This window comes from Gossypium hirsutum, chromosome D06, assembly GCF_007990345.1.
Source record: "Gossypium hirsutum isolate 1008001.06 chromosome D06, Gossypium_hirsutum_v2.1, whole genome shotgun sequence".
NCBI lineage: Eukaryota > Viridiplantae > Streptophyta > Magnoliopsida > Malvales > Malvaceae > Gossypium > Gossypium hirsutum.
The window spans coordinates 30,743,788-30,758,528 of NC_053442.1; the positions used below are offsets into that span (position 1 = coordinate 30,743,788).

Sequence of the window (14,741 nt, forward strand, 5' to 3'; positions counted from 1 at the left end):
TTCTTAGATTATTAATTAGTAGATTTAGTTTTTATTAGAATTTAGATTAGATTCAAAACAACTTTTCATTCTTGTTTTCAGACTTGGATTTGATTTGAATCTAAGCTATCGTTTATTCAATTATTGATATTTTTCTTTTAGTTTTCTATTGCAATCGACGATATCTCGACGACTGTCAAAGGATTTTTGGCTTCCGAGTGCATTCAAAATCGAAACGGGTCAATTTCTCTTTTTCCTTCTTTTTAATTTAATTTATGTTTGCATGTTTAAATTAATTGTTGGGGAAATGCATCTAGATTCATGAGTAGCTAAATTTCTTAGGGAGGTTAACAATCGGATGTAAGAGTAATTAATTAAAAATTGGGATTATCATAGAATTAGTTGGCTTAAATTATGCATGCTTAATCCCTAAGATTGACAACCCTAATAAGTAATCTAGGTAAATGTGGTCAAGAGAATAGTTTACCAAGTACCTCGTAATTTATCCTGGTTTAAATTGTGAGGTCGAGAGATAAGTGGTTTTTGTTAACTAATTAATCAATCAGATGTCAAGAGGTAATAATTTGTTAGTTATTAGCTAATTTATTAAAACTCAAGTTTTGAAGTTAATTATTGACACCAATGAGAATTAATCTTCTTCTTAATCTGAGATTTAATTCGATTGTTAATTTATTTTCAGTAATTTTATGTTATTGTTGATATTCAAATTTCTCATTATTTCTCGTACTATAATGTTCAGTTATTACTATTTAGCCATGTTCATGTATAAAATAATTTTAAGTTTAATCCATTATTCCTTAAGTACAATCCTCAGCATACTTCTCAAAGTATTTTGTTGTAAACTTACTATATTACAATTTGACTCGTATACTTGTGGACACCACTGTTGTATTTTCTATTTTTCTTGTTACAGTATTTTTAGCCTAGACATTCGCATGTTTGGTGGCGGTCAATGATTAAATTCATATATATTCTTTAAATAGTGTAATAAAGGACTAGTTTGAATGAAATGTAAAAGTGTAACGAAAACATGAAAATTGTGAAATGTTATATTCGTGAATAAGTATGGTGAATTTAGTGTTTATTTAGTGCTTATGTAGATTAATATTGAACCTAAGGAAAAGTGAAGGAAAAAGCATGAGAAGTATAATAACAATTTATGTGAGAAATTATGAAAAATTAATTGTGAAAAGAATTAGAAAATTATGACCGAGTTATAATAAAGCATAATCAAGTCTAAAAGCATAATTGTGATATAAGATTTAATACATGTATATAACTATCATGTAAAAAGTGAGTAAATTTTAAGTGAAGTGTACTTGTGTTAATTATGAATCAAATAAATATTTCATGAATCATTCTTGTAATGACAATATCGTAAAATAAATGAGAATTTTAAAAGTTGAAAGTGTAATAAAAATAAAATTATGAAGAAACTTCATAAGTGCGATTAAAAAGAGAAGGTGGAAAATAAGCATTTACATGCTTTTGTGATAAACATTCTTGTACTTTTATTACTTAGCACTTATGTGCCCATGTTTCTAGAATTTTTATGCTCTTGTTATTTGCACTCCGGTTTTCGTGATATTCGTGTTATGTTTGTTGGAAAAAATTTGATTCGAAAACGGTTTTCTTACATAGCGAAAAATAAAAATTTTGAAGACCAACCTAGTTTGTGATATTTATACAATAAACCCTAGACCGAATTTGCACTTGTGTTTTCGGATAGACGGATCCTTATCATTTTCGGCTTTCAACCAAACAATCTTTTCTATTATTCTCGTACCATGAGCTACTTCAAGTGTGGGCTCAAACGAGTCGAATCAAAATATAGAACTGGAAATAGTTTTCTATACTTTTGATGATTCATATAGGTGTTAATGATCGAATTGATGGATTTTTGAGAAAATTAAACAACAATTCGAGTAACAAAGTCAATGTTTTTGATGTTCCACTTCTTCATAACTAGATTAGAAAGTTCTCACTCCACAATCGTTCCAACATTTTCAGCCCCTATTCACCCTAAAGTTCAAAGCATACATTTCAACAAAACTAGTTAAGGTAAAACTCAACCTTGCTGCCTAACAAAAAAAAAAACAATGCCTTTCTCATGGTAAGCTTAAACATCATTGAAAAGAGGATATTCATAAAGGGTACAATGGCATTACCATTTTCATTCACTCTATAGAATTTTGGTGAACCTCTACTATTTTCCATATTGGTTCATCTATTAACATCATTACCACCCATCTTAGAAACTACAATCATGGGTTTACCACCAAAATCAGAAGGTTTATTTTGAAATAAGGCATGAGTCAATGACACCCCAACATTTTTTTAAATTGAACTTGTTTTCGACAATATTGAATGAAAAAGAAGAAGAAGGAAATACCCTACTAAACTCCTCACCCAACTCAAACATTATCATATGCAAATTGCCTTGGATCAAAGTATTCATTTACTATCATAACATAATTTTCAAACATAAACCTTGAAGTACACTAATTGTCAAACTTGGAGTTTTGATTGATTGAATCATGGTGCTTTTAACTGTGATTAGGTTTTGGGTGAAAACACCTTTCTTTCATCATTGGTTTCATAATTGGCTTTTAAAACCTTAATCTCATTAGAGATTGTATTGAGAGTTTGATTAAACACTTATTAATATTGAAACTTGGATTGGGTTTTGGAATCAACTCCTTAGTTCTTTCAACATTGATTGCCTTATTAATGTTAGCAACGTACCTATATATTCGATAATTTCCTATTTTTTTATCTCAAAAACACTTTTAAAGAGTAATGAGAAACAAAGCTTAAATGATATTGAAAGTAAAGCATTTTCTTGCACAATTAATAGCACAATATAATAAGAAAAAGCAAAAGTGTCTAACTTTATATTTGTTCCTAAACTATTTTCCAATCTCTATTTTCCCTTCAACGTTATTTTTTAATCCACAAGCTTTTCTTTATTTTACAACATTCATTAATGTGCTTTAAATTAAATTTAATATTTTATTAATATACATCCTTTTTTTAATATATTTTACAATTTGTTGGAAGGTGAACCATTATTTTGAACTATTGTTCGATCCTTTATAATTAAATTTACATAAAAATATTTTTTTGATATATAATTAGTTTGATTTAAAATATAAAAAAATTGTTCAAATTTGATTCAATATGGACAAAATGAATAGCTTAAACTTTGGAGAGACTTTATTACCATTCATGGAGTAAATAACATATTTTTTGAATTTTTAGAAATTTTAATATTTTTAAAATTTTATAAAAATATTTTAATTTTTCACAATTTTTTAATATTTTTATTGAAAATAAGAAAAAGCATTTAATTTTTAAAATATTTTTTTTGTAATTGTTTAAGTGCTTTTAAAGAACGATGAAAAAATTAATAAAAAAATATGTAAATGTTGAGAGCTAAAAAAATTATTTTACTTTTTTTTATAATAATCACATCAGCATCTTTAATGAAAAAATTGGAGTGACCAAAATTTTTAAATAAAAAAAATGACATTGAATTTTAAACTTCGAAAGAGTATAGGTGACCTTTGCCATATCTAGGGTCCCTTTGGATGGGCGTTTAACTCCACTGTGATAAGTTTAGTTTTCTTTTTGCCTCACACTACAGTATTTAATTTCACCATCACTATTGTTTTTACACTAACAGTAGGTAAACACACCGTTCATCCAAAATGACCCTTAAACTTTATATATATATATTATTCTCTTGTCTTTAGAACTATGCATGTAAATATAAATAGGGTAAACTACCTAGTTGGTCACCTAACTTTTAAAGTGTTTTCATTTTGGTCATTCAAAAAAATCCTTATAATTTCATCACTCAACTTTTAAGGAGCTTTCATTTTAGTCACCCAAGCATTAAATCATTTACAACAACTGACTGCACATGCAAAATCAAAATCATGTTTACATCATGTTTACATTTTCATTTTGGTCACCTAACTTCTAAGTTGCTTTCATTTTGGTCACCGAAGTTTTTTCAAGTCTTGATCCCGGTAAAAGAAATTTAAGGATTGAAGGAAACAATCAGTAGAAACTAAAAATAATGCATTAAAAATTTGGCACATTGTATTTGTTTATCCCATTTCCGAAAATTCTATTTTTTTTTCAATTTTGAAAATTTAAATTTCAAAACATCAAAAACAATTAAATAAATTATTGAATTAATTTTCCTTTTATAATGTCAACCGAATGTTACTATAATATTGAAATTAATAAAATTCAATAATATAATCTCCTTCTAAATTTTAGAATTTATTTTATGTTTCCAAACTATCCTTTAATAGATGTCTATGAAACTTAAATTTCTTTTAATTATATAATCTCAAATCTTCCATGTTAAGTTAAAAGGAACGAATTTTTTTTACAATTAATTAAATAAATTACTTTCTTTTCGTTTGGGTAAAAAAGTAATGAAAAACTTTTGGGTTTTGTTCGACATGGAAGATAAAGTTAATTAATTTGCAAGGATTTTTTTTCTTTACTTTTAACTTAACATGAAAGATTTAAGATCATACAATAAAAAATTGAGTTTGGTAGACAGTTATTAAAAATGAGTTATTTGACTTGATTTTAATTTAGAAACATAAAATAAAATTTTAAATTTTAGAAGGAGATTAAATTAACTAATTTAATTAATCTCAATATTATAATAACAAATCAGCTGACAATATTAAGTGATAAAATTTTTCAACAAGTTATTTAATTGATTTAGATATTTTAAAATTTAAAATTTCAATATTGAAAAAATAAAACTTTTGACAAGAGGGTAAACAAGTGCAATTTGACATTTTTAATACATTATTTTAATTTCTATAGCTTTTTCACTTTAATCATTAATATTTTTTTCACTCCGACTAGTACTTGAAAAAAAAGAAATTTTTTGTGTGATCAAAATAAAAGTAATCTTGAAATTAGATAACCAAAATAAAATTAAAAATATGATGTTGCTCGTAGAATCAACCGCAATTAGATATTCTACTTTTTGAATTTTTTTTTATTCTTGATACAAATTAAAAAATAATAATTTACAAAACTTTGAATTTTTTTCATTGTGATTATAAGTTGAAATTTTGGATGTTGCCCGTATTTGAAACTTGGGAGTTGTACTTAAAATAACTTGATTTTATGTAAGTATATTAAGAATCGAATTTACATATTAGTATGACTTTAAAAAACTTTACGAATTTCAAATTATTTTTATTAATATATTCTATTTGGATATTTTATTTTTTCTTTTAATTATTAAACAACTTTTAAATTTTTTAATTTATGTTATTGTAGATAATTTTTTATTAAAATACATATGGTTTAAAATTAAATTTATCAGTAATATTATTAATATCATATAATAATTCATGTTTAGTCATTTGTGATAAGTATAACACAAGTTATTGTATTATTATTTAATATATTATGTCATTATATAATTTATTTTATATTATCATTAAATTAAATTTTATAGATTTTAATAATTATTGCTTTTATATATTTATTATAAATATATAATTGTAGTATTAAAATATTTTATATTAAATTATTGTTTTTAAAATTTTGTTTCACTTCATAATTTAACATAAAAATTTATTATTAATTAATTTTCTCATTAATAAAATTTTAACATAAATATGCTATAGTTATGAATACATTTACATAAAATAAAGAATTATTATTTATTTAATTTAATTTTAAACAATATCATAAATGTATATTAACTAATGTATATTCTGGCTGTTTAGTTATAAATTCAGATTTTTTTTAGGCTTTAGGTCGAATTTATCTTAGGTTCGGGCTTTTTTTGGGCTCATATATGTTACAAGCTCGAATTTCTCAAGCTCAGATTGTTATGGGCTTGGATTGACATGGGCGGGCTTTCGATCGCAGGCTTGTTTTGCCAGGTCTATGTTTGGGTAAAATTGCTCTAAACATTGAGTGATTAAATTGTAAAGATTTCTTTTTAAGTGACCAAAATGAAAACTCACTAAAAGTTGGGCGACCACTGAGTAGTTTACCCATTCCCTAATTTTTTGTTCAAATAGTCCGCTAATCAGTTTTCTTCTCTTCTCATCTCAGTTCTCACCGCCGTCCGCTGGTTTTTGCCGGATCTGACCCGTATCCCGTGTCGGAATCCGTGTCGACACAGGTACTGCTCCCCAAATTGCCGAGTCCGGGTAACGAAGCTCTCCAATGGTATTATTATGATTATGATTATGATTATGATTATTTTCCTAGAGGTGCTGGTTTTATAGAATTTTTATTACAGCATTATATTGTTTTGTTAAAGGATCCTGAGAATGAAGACCTTCCTCAATATGAACACATTTTTCAAAACGAATTCTCATATCGAAAGTAAGATTTTTTTGATCATAATCTTTTTAAACTAACCTCATGTTGCTCGTTGCTGCTTTGGTGTTTTCAGTTTCAATTATTTGGAATGCAGCAATTTTATGCATTCTGGAGCCTTTTTTTTTCGATACTGCTTTGCTTTAATTTACGCAAGGATAACCTAATTGGTATCCAAAATTGCATTCTTTTGCAGACATAAAAAGCAAAAAGAGGAAGATATTGCTATATGCGAGTGCAAATTTGACTTTAGTGATCCTGATAGTACATGTGGAGAGAGGTGCTTGAATGTACTAACAAGCACAGAATGTACACCCGGTTATTGTCCTTGCGGTGTTTACTGCAAGAATCAGGTAAGACCGTTTGGCATGAGTGTGCTTCAAGGTGGACTGGGGGTATGGGTCTACGAGGTTATGTGCTTGTGCTTGTTGTATGTGCGTTTTCTTATGTGGATTTATGTATGGTAGGTCTGTTGATTAATCCCATTGCTTTGACATGTCTCCGTGAATCTGTAATATAAGTGTGTTCATTTTACACATGATAATTGTTTTTTTCTTCCCGGTCTTTATGTTCCTTTTAGTGAATGTTATTAGCTTTCAGTATAATTTGTGTAGAGCTGAATATTTGACTCTAAGGGGAACTAATTACTTACTGTATCTAGTTTGTTTGGTTCAATTGTGCTTGACATGTCATAAGAAGCTAATTGCAATTTTTTTAATCATCTTTACTTGCAATTTCAACTTTCCTTCAAGTCATTTCAATTCTATTTCGTTGCTTCCAGGTTCCATGTTCTGTTTATAGAAAAAGGGTCAGACTCTTATTCGAAGTAGAACCTATATTTTCTACTAACTTTCTCTTCAGCTTGGTCTAGGGGCTAGCAGGAATCAGTTATAATCAACATAACCGACCCATCAAAGCTGGTTTATTGATTAAGTTGGATAAGGCTTTAGTTAAAATGGTTTAGTCAGTCGGTTATCAATTGTTGAATTTCACAACCAAACTGACCGACTTAATATATATTATTTATTTTAAATATATTTATGATATAATAAATATACATATATAATGAAGTTAAACCAGATCCAATTTACAAAACCAACCCAATCCAGTCCAAATTTATTATAAATCCAATAACTTTAAAAGAAAAAGGAAGATGAAAAAACCTTTTGTAAAAAAAAAGTCAGTTAACCAACTTATCCAACCAAACTGACTGAACCCACCAACTTCGCCGATTGCTCACCCCTAGCTTGGTATATCTATCAATGAATAGAAATGCCGTACGTTTAAGTTCTTTTGCTTGCTTATGATGGACTAATTATGTCTTGAAACTTCACTAACGGGTAAATACGGAACAAGAGTTTTTATGCTGTTGAGTGTAGAACTAATTATTCCTAGAATGTTCTAGAAACATTTGAGTTTCCATTAAATATTAGGGAAGACCTGTTTCATTATTTATTTGCTTTGCTTGACGATACTGATTATAAGAGACAAAGAGTTTCTTCTGGTATGAGACTAACACATTTCGGTTAATGCACTATATTATATTCCTTTCTAAAAGAAATTTCAGAAATGCCAATATGCTAGAGTTACGTTGTTTAAAACAGAGGGTCGTGGTTGGGGTCTGCTTGCTGCTGAATATATAAAGGTAACATTTGGCAACCAATACTCGGCATTAATCTTTGGGATCAATCTCTGGATCTGGCATCAATTATTTTGTTCAATCATTCTCTGTTTCAATCCTTGCTTTCCTCATGCTGATCTGCTTTCACATTGAGCAGACTGGACAATTTATTGTTGAGTACTGTGGAGAAGTAATATCTTGGAAAGAAGCAAAGCGAAGATCTCAAGCTTATGAAAATCAAGGTGAACTAGAATTTCGATAGAATTGTAACTTTTTTTCTGGCCAAAAAAAGAAAAGACTAGTAACCTTCATCTTCACTTGATGCAGGTCTTAAGGATGCATTTATTATTTCTCTGAATGGCTCTGAATCCATTGATGCCACCAAAAAGGGAAACCTTGCTAGATTCATCAACCACTCATGGTGAGCCCCTTCTGCTTTAAATTCTCAGCTTTTAGTCTCCTTAGGTCTAATATCTTTTGGTTGTTTGTTTGCCAAATTTACACTGGCTAAATTATGTTGTTTAAGTTTGTAGCCAACCGAACTGTGAGACTAGGAAGTGGACTGTTTTGGGAGAAATACGAGTTGGAATATTTGCAAAAGAAGATATTCCAATTGGAACTGAGCTTGCATATGATTATAACTTTGAATGGTATGGTGGTGCAAAAGTTCGCTGCCTCTGTGGTGCACTCAACTGTTCAGGATTTCTTGGAGCAAAGTCTCGTGGCTTTCAGGTAAACATTTAAGCTGCTTGAGATTTGAATTTATTTGAGATTTAATAAAGACATGAAATTATGGTTTAGTTTGTATGTTCTGTTCAAAAAAATTGTCATTTAAAGTAAGATGTTGGGTGCAGTGGTAAGGCACATTGCACTTCCAACGGAGAATACAGGTTCGAACCTTTTGAGACGGCATTGTTGGGAGGGGCAACCATGACCCTCGAATGTAAAATGGACATGGAGAATATAGAAAAGAACTTTTACATTTATATAGCTCATGCCATATAGTATTTGTCATTTGATAGCCACCGTGTCCCATATCTCCTTACGCATGGATATATCTTCTGCTAGTCTGAAACTATATTTATGGTTTTGTTGGCTTACAGTTATCACTTCCTCAGTATACTGTTTCTTCTTCTTGGTTTTGTTTGCTATAACACTCCCCCCTTTCGTTGTGTGTCTGTGCAACTATCATTGTATTGTTTCTCTTTTATTCATGTAATTTAATAATTTTTCTACAAAATCTGTTAAACAGGAGGATACCTATTTATGGGAAGATGATGATGAACGGTAATAAATATTCCTTTCTTTTATGATCTAATTTTTGTTCATCTTGAAATTTTCATCAAGTTAACAGTCTTTTTTTTGTTTTATCTATATGTTTAGAATGCATTTGTAGGCACTTTAATCTCTCAACATCTTCACCGTACATTTTAAAGGAATGGAATCTGCCATATTTATATGCCAGAAATTGTATAAACGATTATGCTTAACAATATTATATGTATACTTGTGTCAACAGTTATGCATAAAGTATAGCTGTTTTCTATTGAGATTGACCCTGGGTCCAGCTGGTTGAATTGATGGAATACTCAACCCTTCTGGCCTGTATGGACTTATTAAATTTTTTGACAGAAGTTTAAGTACTCCGTCTTAAAGACTTAAACCTCTGGCCTGTTTTAACCAAAAAGACAAAAAAGAAAAAAACCTCTGGCCTGTCTGTGAAAGCTTTTATTTCCATACTTTGTGATCTTCTTAATGTCTATTTTATCACTCCCGGGATGGTGCTAGTGCCGTCCTATTTCTATACTTAAGAATGTGTAATATGCATTCCCATAGGATTAATTTTGTTATCATGTTAACCTAAAAATGCTTGCTTGGCAGGTATTCAGTTGAAAAAATCCCGTTGTATGATTCTGCAGAAGATGAGCCTGCCACAAAGCTCCTGAAAGCTATAAATTTGAATTCTGAGAATGATGTTAATACTAAAAGTGAACAGTCCATAACAATGGATGTTAATCTGAAATCTAAGCACCAGTTGGAGTCTACTATTGATACAGTTCCCATGGAAGGGGTAGATGTGAATACACTGAAAATTGAATCACCTAAAGATATAAACTTGTATTCTCAAGATGCTCAGCAGGCTTTTTCACAAAAGAATGCTATGATATCTCGCATCCGAAGTAACAGTGCATGCCGGAATTATCACATTAGATCAGGGCCAATGCTTAAGAAAAAGTCGCAGCATTATTCAAATGGAAAGTTGAAACATCTTTCAAAGAAGCAAATTGATTTAAAACATCTTGCTAAGCTCTTAGCATCAAAAGAAGCACAAGAGGAAGTCTTCAGATATGAGGTATGATTGCCTATTTTCCTGTTGGCTTGATTAGACAACACTTTGCATCTATGAGGTAATCTCAACTTGAGGTTAATGATTACTGTCCAGTGTCCACTAGGACACAGAAGCTCATTTTTGAAGATATGAGCTAACTGCGGACAGTTGGTAGCAACAATCATTTACAATGCCATGGCAATGCCATAAGAATTGTGCTGTTCTTGGTTAAAGTCATATACATGATTAGACTGGTATTTTCATTCTAATCTTTTCATCTTCAGGTGTTAAAAATTCCCATATTAGGATTGGGAAATTTTTTCATACTAAATATGCATTTTGATGTTTAAACTCAAATGTTTCAGTTTCTATTATTTTTGTTTCTACCTAGTTCGTATTTTTTGGGGAACAAGTAATGAGTGTAATGATTTTGTGTTGGATTTAAGTAAAGACGGACTTTTTATTCCTGATGGTAGTTTTTAAATAAATATTCCTTGGCTATTTTTATGATGTTTGATGTTATTGGTAAAAAGTAACAAGCATCAGATTTTATAACGAGGGCTGTTTCCAAAACCGAAATGTAGAGTACATTAAACTTAGGATATCTGGGGAACAAAAAAAGGTCTAATTTTGAAATGTTTGGTTGTGGATATTAAAATATCACAAACTATTTTATTTATAAATTTCTTAACCCTTATGTCGAGTAATTCTACTGACGTGTGTACTGCACTAACTTTTTGACATATGAGCAATGTCATGATAGTAATAGATGCTTATAGTGGTACATCAGTTTCATCATGTCCTGCTTTCTGAAGATTGGTTGTAAAACGATCTGTAATCTCTGGATGCCATTTATGGGTTGATAATTGTATATATGTAGTGCTTTTTACTTTAAATCTCATAGTTGTGTTATGGACTAATGACAGGCCTTGATTCAAATATTTGCATATTTTGAGAGTAGCACTTAAGAAGAAAGGTTATAATATTACATTATCATATACATAGTAATTGAAATGCTGGATGCTCTGATCACACTACTAGAAACTGAAACCCTATTCTTTAGCCCCCTTGTTTCACCTGATGTTGGGGTTTTGGAGGGCATAGAGCATCAGTCTAAGAAACAATGCTGAAAACATGATATCAAGATGCATGGATACAATTGTTGCAAGATCGTGTCCTCTCTGTTTGGTGGGTGACTGAAGAATGGATTTAAAGTTGAAACATATTTGGCTTGAATGTTGAGACGGAGTAGACTTTTAACAGCTGACCTTAGGGTTTTTGGACTCGCGGTGCAGGAAATGAAGAATGAAGCAGCTTCCCAACTAGCTTCTTTGTACAATGATATACGCCCTGCAATTGAAGAACATGAGAGGGATAACCAAGACAGTGTATCGACCAGTGTTGCTGAGAAGTGGATCGAAGCGTCCTGCTCCAAACTGAAGATAGAATTTGATTTTCATTCTTCAATTCTCAGAAATATTGTCTGCACTCCGCAAAAGGCATGTGAACAAGTGAAGCCTTGTGAACCGGAAGGACACGGAGGCAATAATGATACTGAAGTAAAGTTGGAATTTTGAAGATTGAAGCTCTTACGTTTACGAAACCAATGTTACAGACTAACTGATCAAAAAAAGGCAAATTTATTCTAGCTTAAATCTATTTATGTGTCTTGTCATGTCCTGTTCAAAGTTATTTTGGTTTAAATAGGTTATGTTTAATTTGTATTTTGTAATATCTGATTTTGTAGTAATTTAGATGTAATAATTTTTAATTATCAATCCATGTGATTTTATTTATATTATCTTTTGAGATGAATTCTAAAAAAGAAAAAAACTGAGTTTAGGTTTTGTGGACTTTGCCCATATGGGGTTGCGATTTGATATTTTCTTTTTAGGGTATTTTTTTGGTAAACTATCAAAAATTCTCATTTTTGACATCTAAAAAGTTTACAATTTTAAGTACTTATATTATACAGTTTCGTTAAATATGTTAACAAAAATCTACATGGCATTTTTTTTGACATGCGAATCAATCATTAGATATCACGTGGCACAATTTATCACATCAAAAGTATTGTACACTGTCGAAATTATTTTTTGATAAGGGGTCAACTTTTTATTTAAAAACGAAAATTGAGTCGTCACCAATCCTTTTTATTTAGGTGTGATCGGATCACCTCATAATTTAATCATTTTAATAAAAGTTTAAATTTACTAAAACGATAATTTTTGGTTTACAAAATCCAGAAAACGGGTTCGGGAGTTTGTTACGTACGAGGAATGATTAGCACCCTCGTAACGCCCAAAATTGATACCTAATTGATTAATTAATGTATTAATGTCAAAAATTGAAAATTTTAAAGAGATTTAAAATACGATCCTTTGTTAAAATCGCTTAATAATTTTTTTTTAAAAGGGCGTACTTCACGTTAATTGGGAAAAAGAATTATGTCCCGTAAGATAGGACGCAATCTCTTAAATCCCCGAAACGAGAATAAATACCGAAAGTTTTATTATTTTAAAAGATATTTGATTATCTCGGCTTTAGAAAATGAATCATATTCTGTAAGTTAGAACACAATCTTTTCTTAATTCCCGAGATATTAAAACTTATGTTTGAAAAAGGGTTCGTGTATTCAGATTTAACGAGAAAATCGAAACCCCGTAAGTTAGGAAACGACTTTTCGAATTCTAAAATACGAAACATTACTTATTAAAAAAACGAAATTTGTGTATCGAACAAAGATTAAAGTAATGTAAATTGGTAGTAAAATATAAAAGAATAAACAATGGTACTAATATGCGTAAAAAGTGTTAATACGAATGACAATAATATAAATGTACTAATAAGCAATTCATAATACATCACTTTAATACCAAAATTAACTATCAAAGAAAAATAAAATAAATAATAACAATGATAACTATAATAATACTAATGACAAAATATGCTCATGAATTGAAAATACCAATTTTTAAATATAATAAATACAAAGAAATAAATAAATAAATACATAAATAAATCAAATAGGAATTATAAAAGATTGAATTTGAATAATCCGAGAGTCGAGTCAGAATTAGAATGGAATTAAAAGTATAAATGTAAATAAAATAAGTACATAAAATACTAAACTAAAAATGTGAAAATATTAAAAGTAAATGAAATAAATAAAATAATAAAAAAGAATTAAATGGTCAAAGGGTCAAAACAAAAAAAAAACTTTGATGGATAAATTTTGAAGAAAAAAAGAAATAAGACCTAATTAAAACGCGCGCAAAGGGATGAGGACTAAAAGAGAAATTATTCCCAGTCCTCAAAGTGCGTCGTTTCATAAAGGACCAAAATAAAACAAAAACAAAATTACACGGTCAAATAAAAAAATAAAAAATTGAAAATAGGACTAAATTGAAACGCGCTGTAAAATCGGAAGGATTGACCGCGCAAATATACCTCTTGTTGAAAACACGTGGATTCTCTGGAGCGGGTCGGGTCAACGCACGGGTCATGGGTGAAACGGCACCGTTTTGGGCTATTGGGATCAGCCCCAAAACGACGCCGTTTTACAAGGCTTATAAAAGCCAATTTTTTTTAAAAAAAAACATTCTCATCTCATTTAAAAAAAATGAGAAACTCTCTCATTTTCTCTCAAATTCCCCTTAGGCTGGCCTAGCTCCAGTCGAGGATTCGACCATCGGCCGTTGCGCTGGCTACCGGTCACCGGTGACGGCGCCACCGTCCACGGTGGCCGAAAATTGCCCCGAACCCATTTTTGACCCCTTTTTTGTATAAAAACCGATTTAAAGCCCAAAATCTTCAAAATAAAATTTAAAAAAAACTCTAAAAGGGAGAAAGCCTTTCGGCTTCCACCATTTGCCGTCGCGGCCCTTGGCCAAATCCAAGAGGATTCGACGGCCTTGTGAGCTGACGGTGGCCCTAGCGGCGACACCCCGACGAAACAAAAGGTAAAAAATAAAACTTTGTTCTTATTTATTTTATATTTTTTTGAATTTGAAATCACCATCTTTTTTTTATTATGATTTTTTTTTGTATTTGATTTCTCCCACCCTTGTAAACATTACAATCCATGACCTTTATAGCCAATATTACATTGTTTATTATTTCTCTTTGCTACTGTTTCTCTGTTACTGCTTTGCATATTTGTTCTTCCTTGCAGGTAACGATGGCAGAAAGGTGTCAGACGGCACATGGAGGGGACAGCACGAAGAGGCGGCGTGGCTAGTGGTGGGGCTAGGGTTTCTATTTTGCTGAAAATAGTTTAGGTTTTGGGCTTGTAATTTTTGGGCTATTATTTTTTTTTGTAATTGGGTTGCTATTCATTAAGGCCTGGTCAAATTTGGGCATTCACAACTGCCCCTCTTTGCTTATTGTCGTGTAATGGAAATGAAGCAA

The 14,741-nt window shown here is 30.3% G+C and overlaps 1 protein-coding gene across 4 annotated transcripts; it reads left to right on the forward strand.

Annotated features, from left to right (window-relative positions):
* The first annotated feature begins 6,044 nt into the window (after nucleotides 1-6,044).
* On the forward strand, nucleotides 6,045-12,127 carry LOC107889660 (histone-lysine N-methyltransferase ASHH1). 4 transcript variants are annotated; one of them, XR_001681817.2, is made up of 11 exons: nucleotides 6,045-6,228; nucleotides 6,323-6,387; nucleotides 6,578-6,734; nucleotides 7,940-8,026; nucleotides 8,160-8,244; nucleotides 8,330-8,423; nucleotides 8,536-8,734; nucleotides 9,255-9,289; nucleotides 9,884-10,355; nucleotides 11,258-11,519; nucleotides 11,627-11,767. XR_001681817.2 is itself a non-coding variant. In XM_016814179.2 (10 exons), the coding sequence occupies exons 1-10, from the start codon at nucleotides 6,226-6,228 to the stop codon at nucleotides 11,906-11,908; spliced, it is 1,479 nt and encodes a 492-aa protein (XP_016669668.1). In that variant the 5' UTR covers nucleotides 6,045-6,225; the 3' UTR covers nucleotides 11,909-12,127. The 4 variants fall into 4 exon arrangements, 2 of the variants coding, with proteins under 2 accessions (XP_016669668.1, XP_016669676.1); XR_005914917.1 differs by having other exon boundaries at nucleotides 7,949-8,026; XM_016814179.2 differs by lacking the exon at nucleotides 11,258-11,519 and having other exon boundaries at nucleotides 11,627-12,127.
* The last annotated feature ends 2,614 nt before the right edge of the window (nucleotides 12,128-14,741 follow it).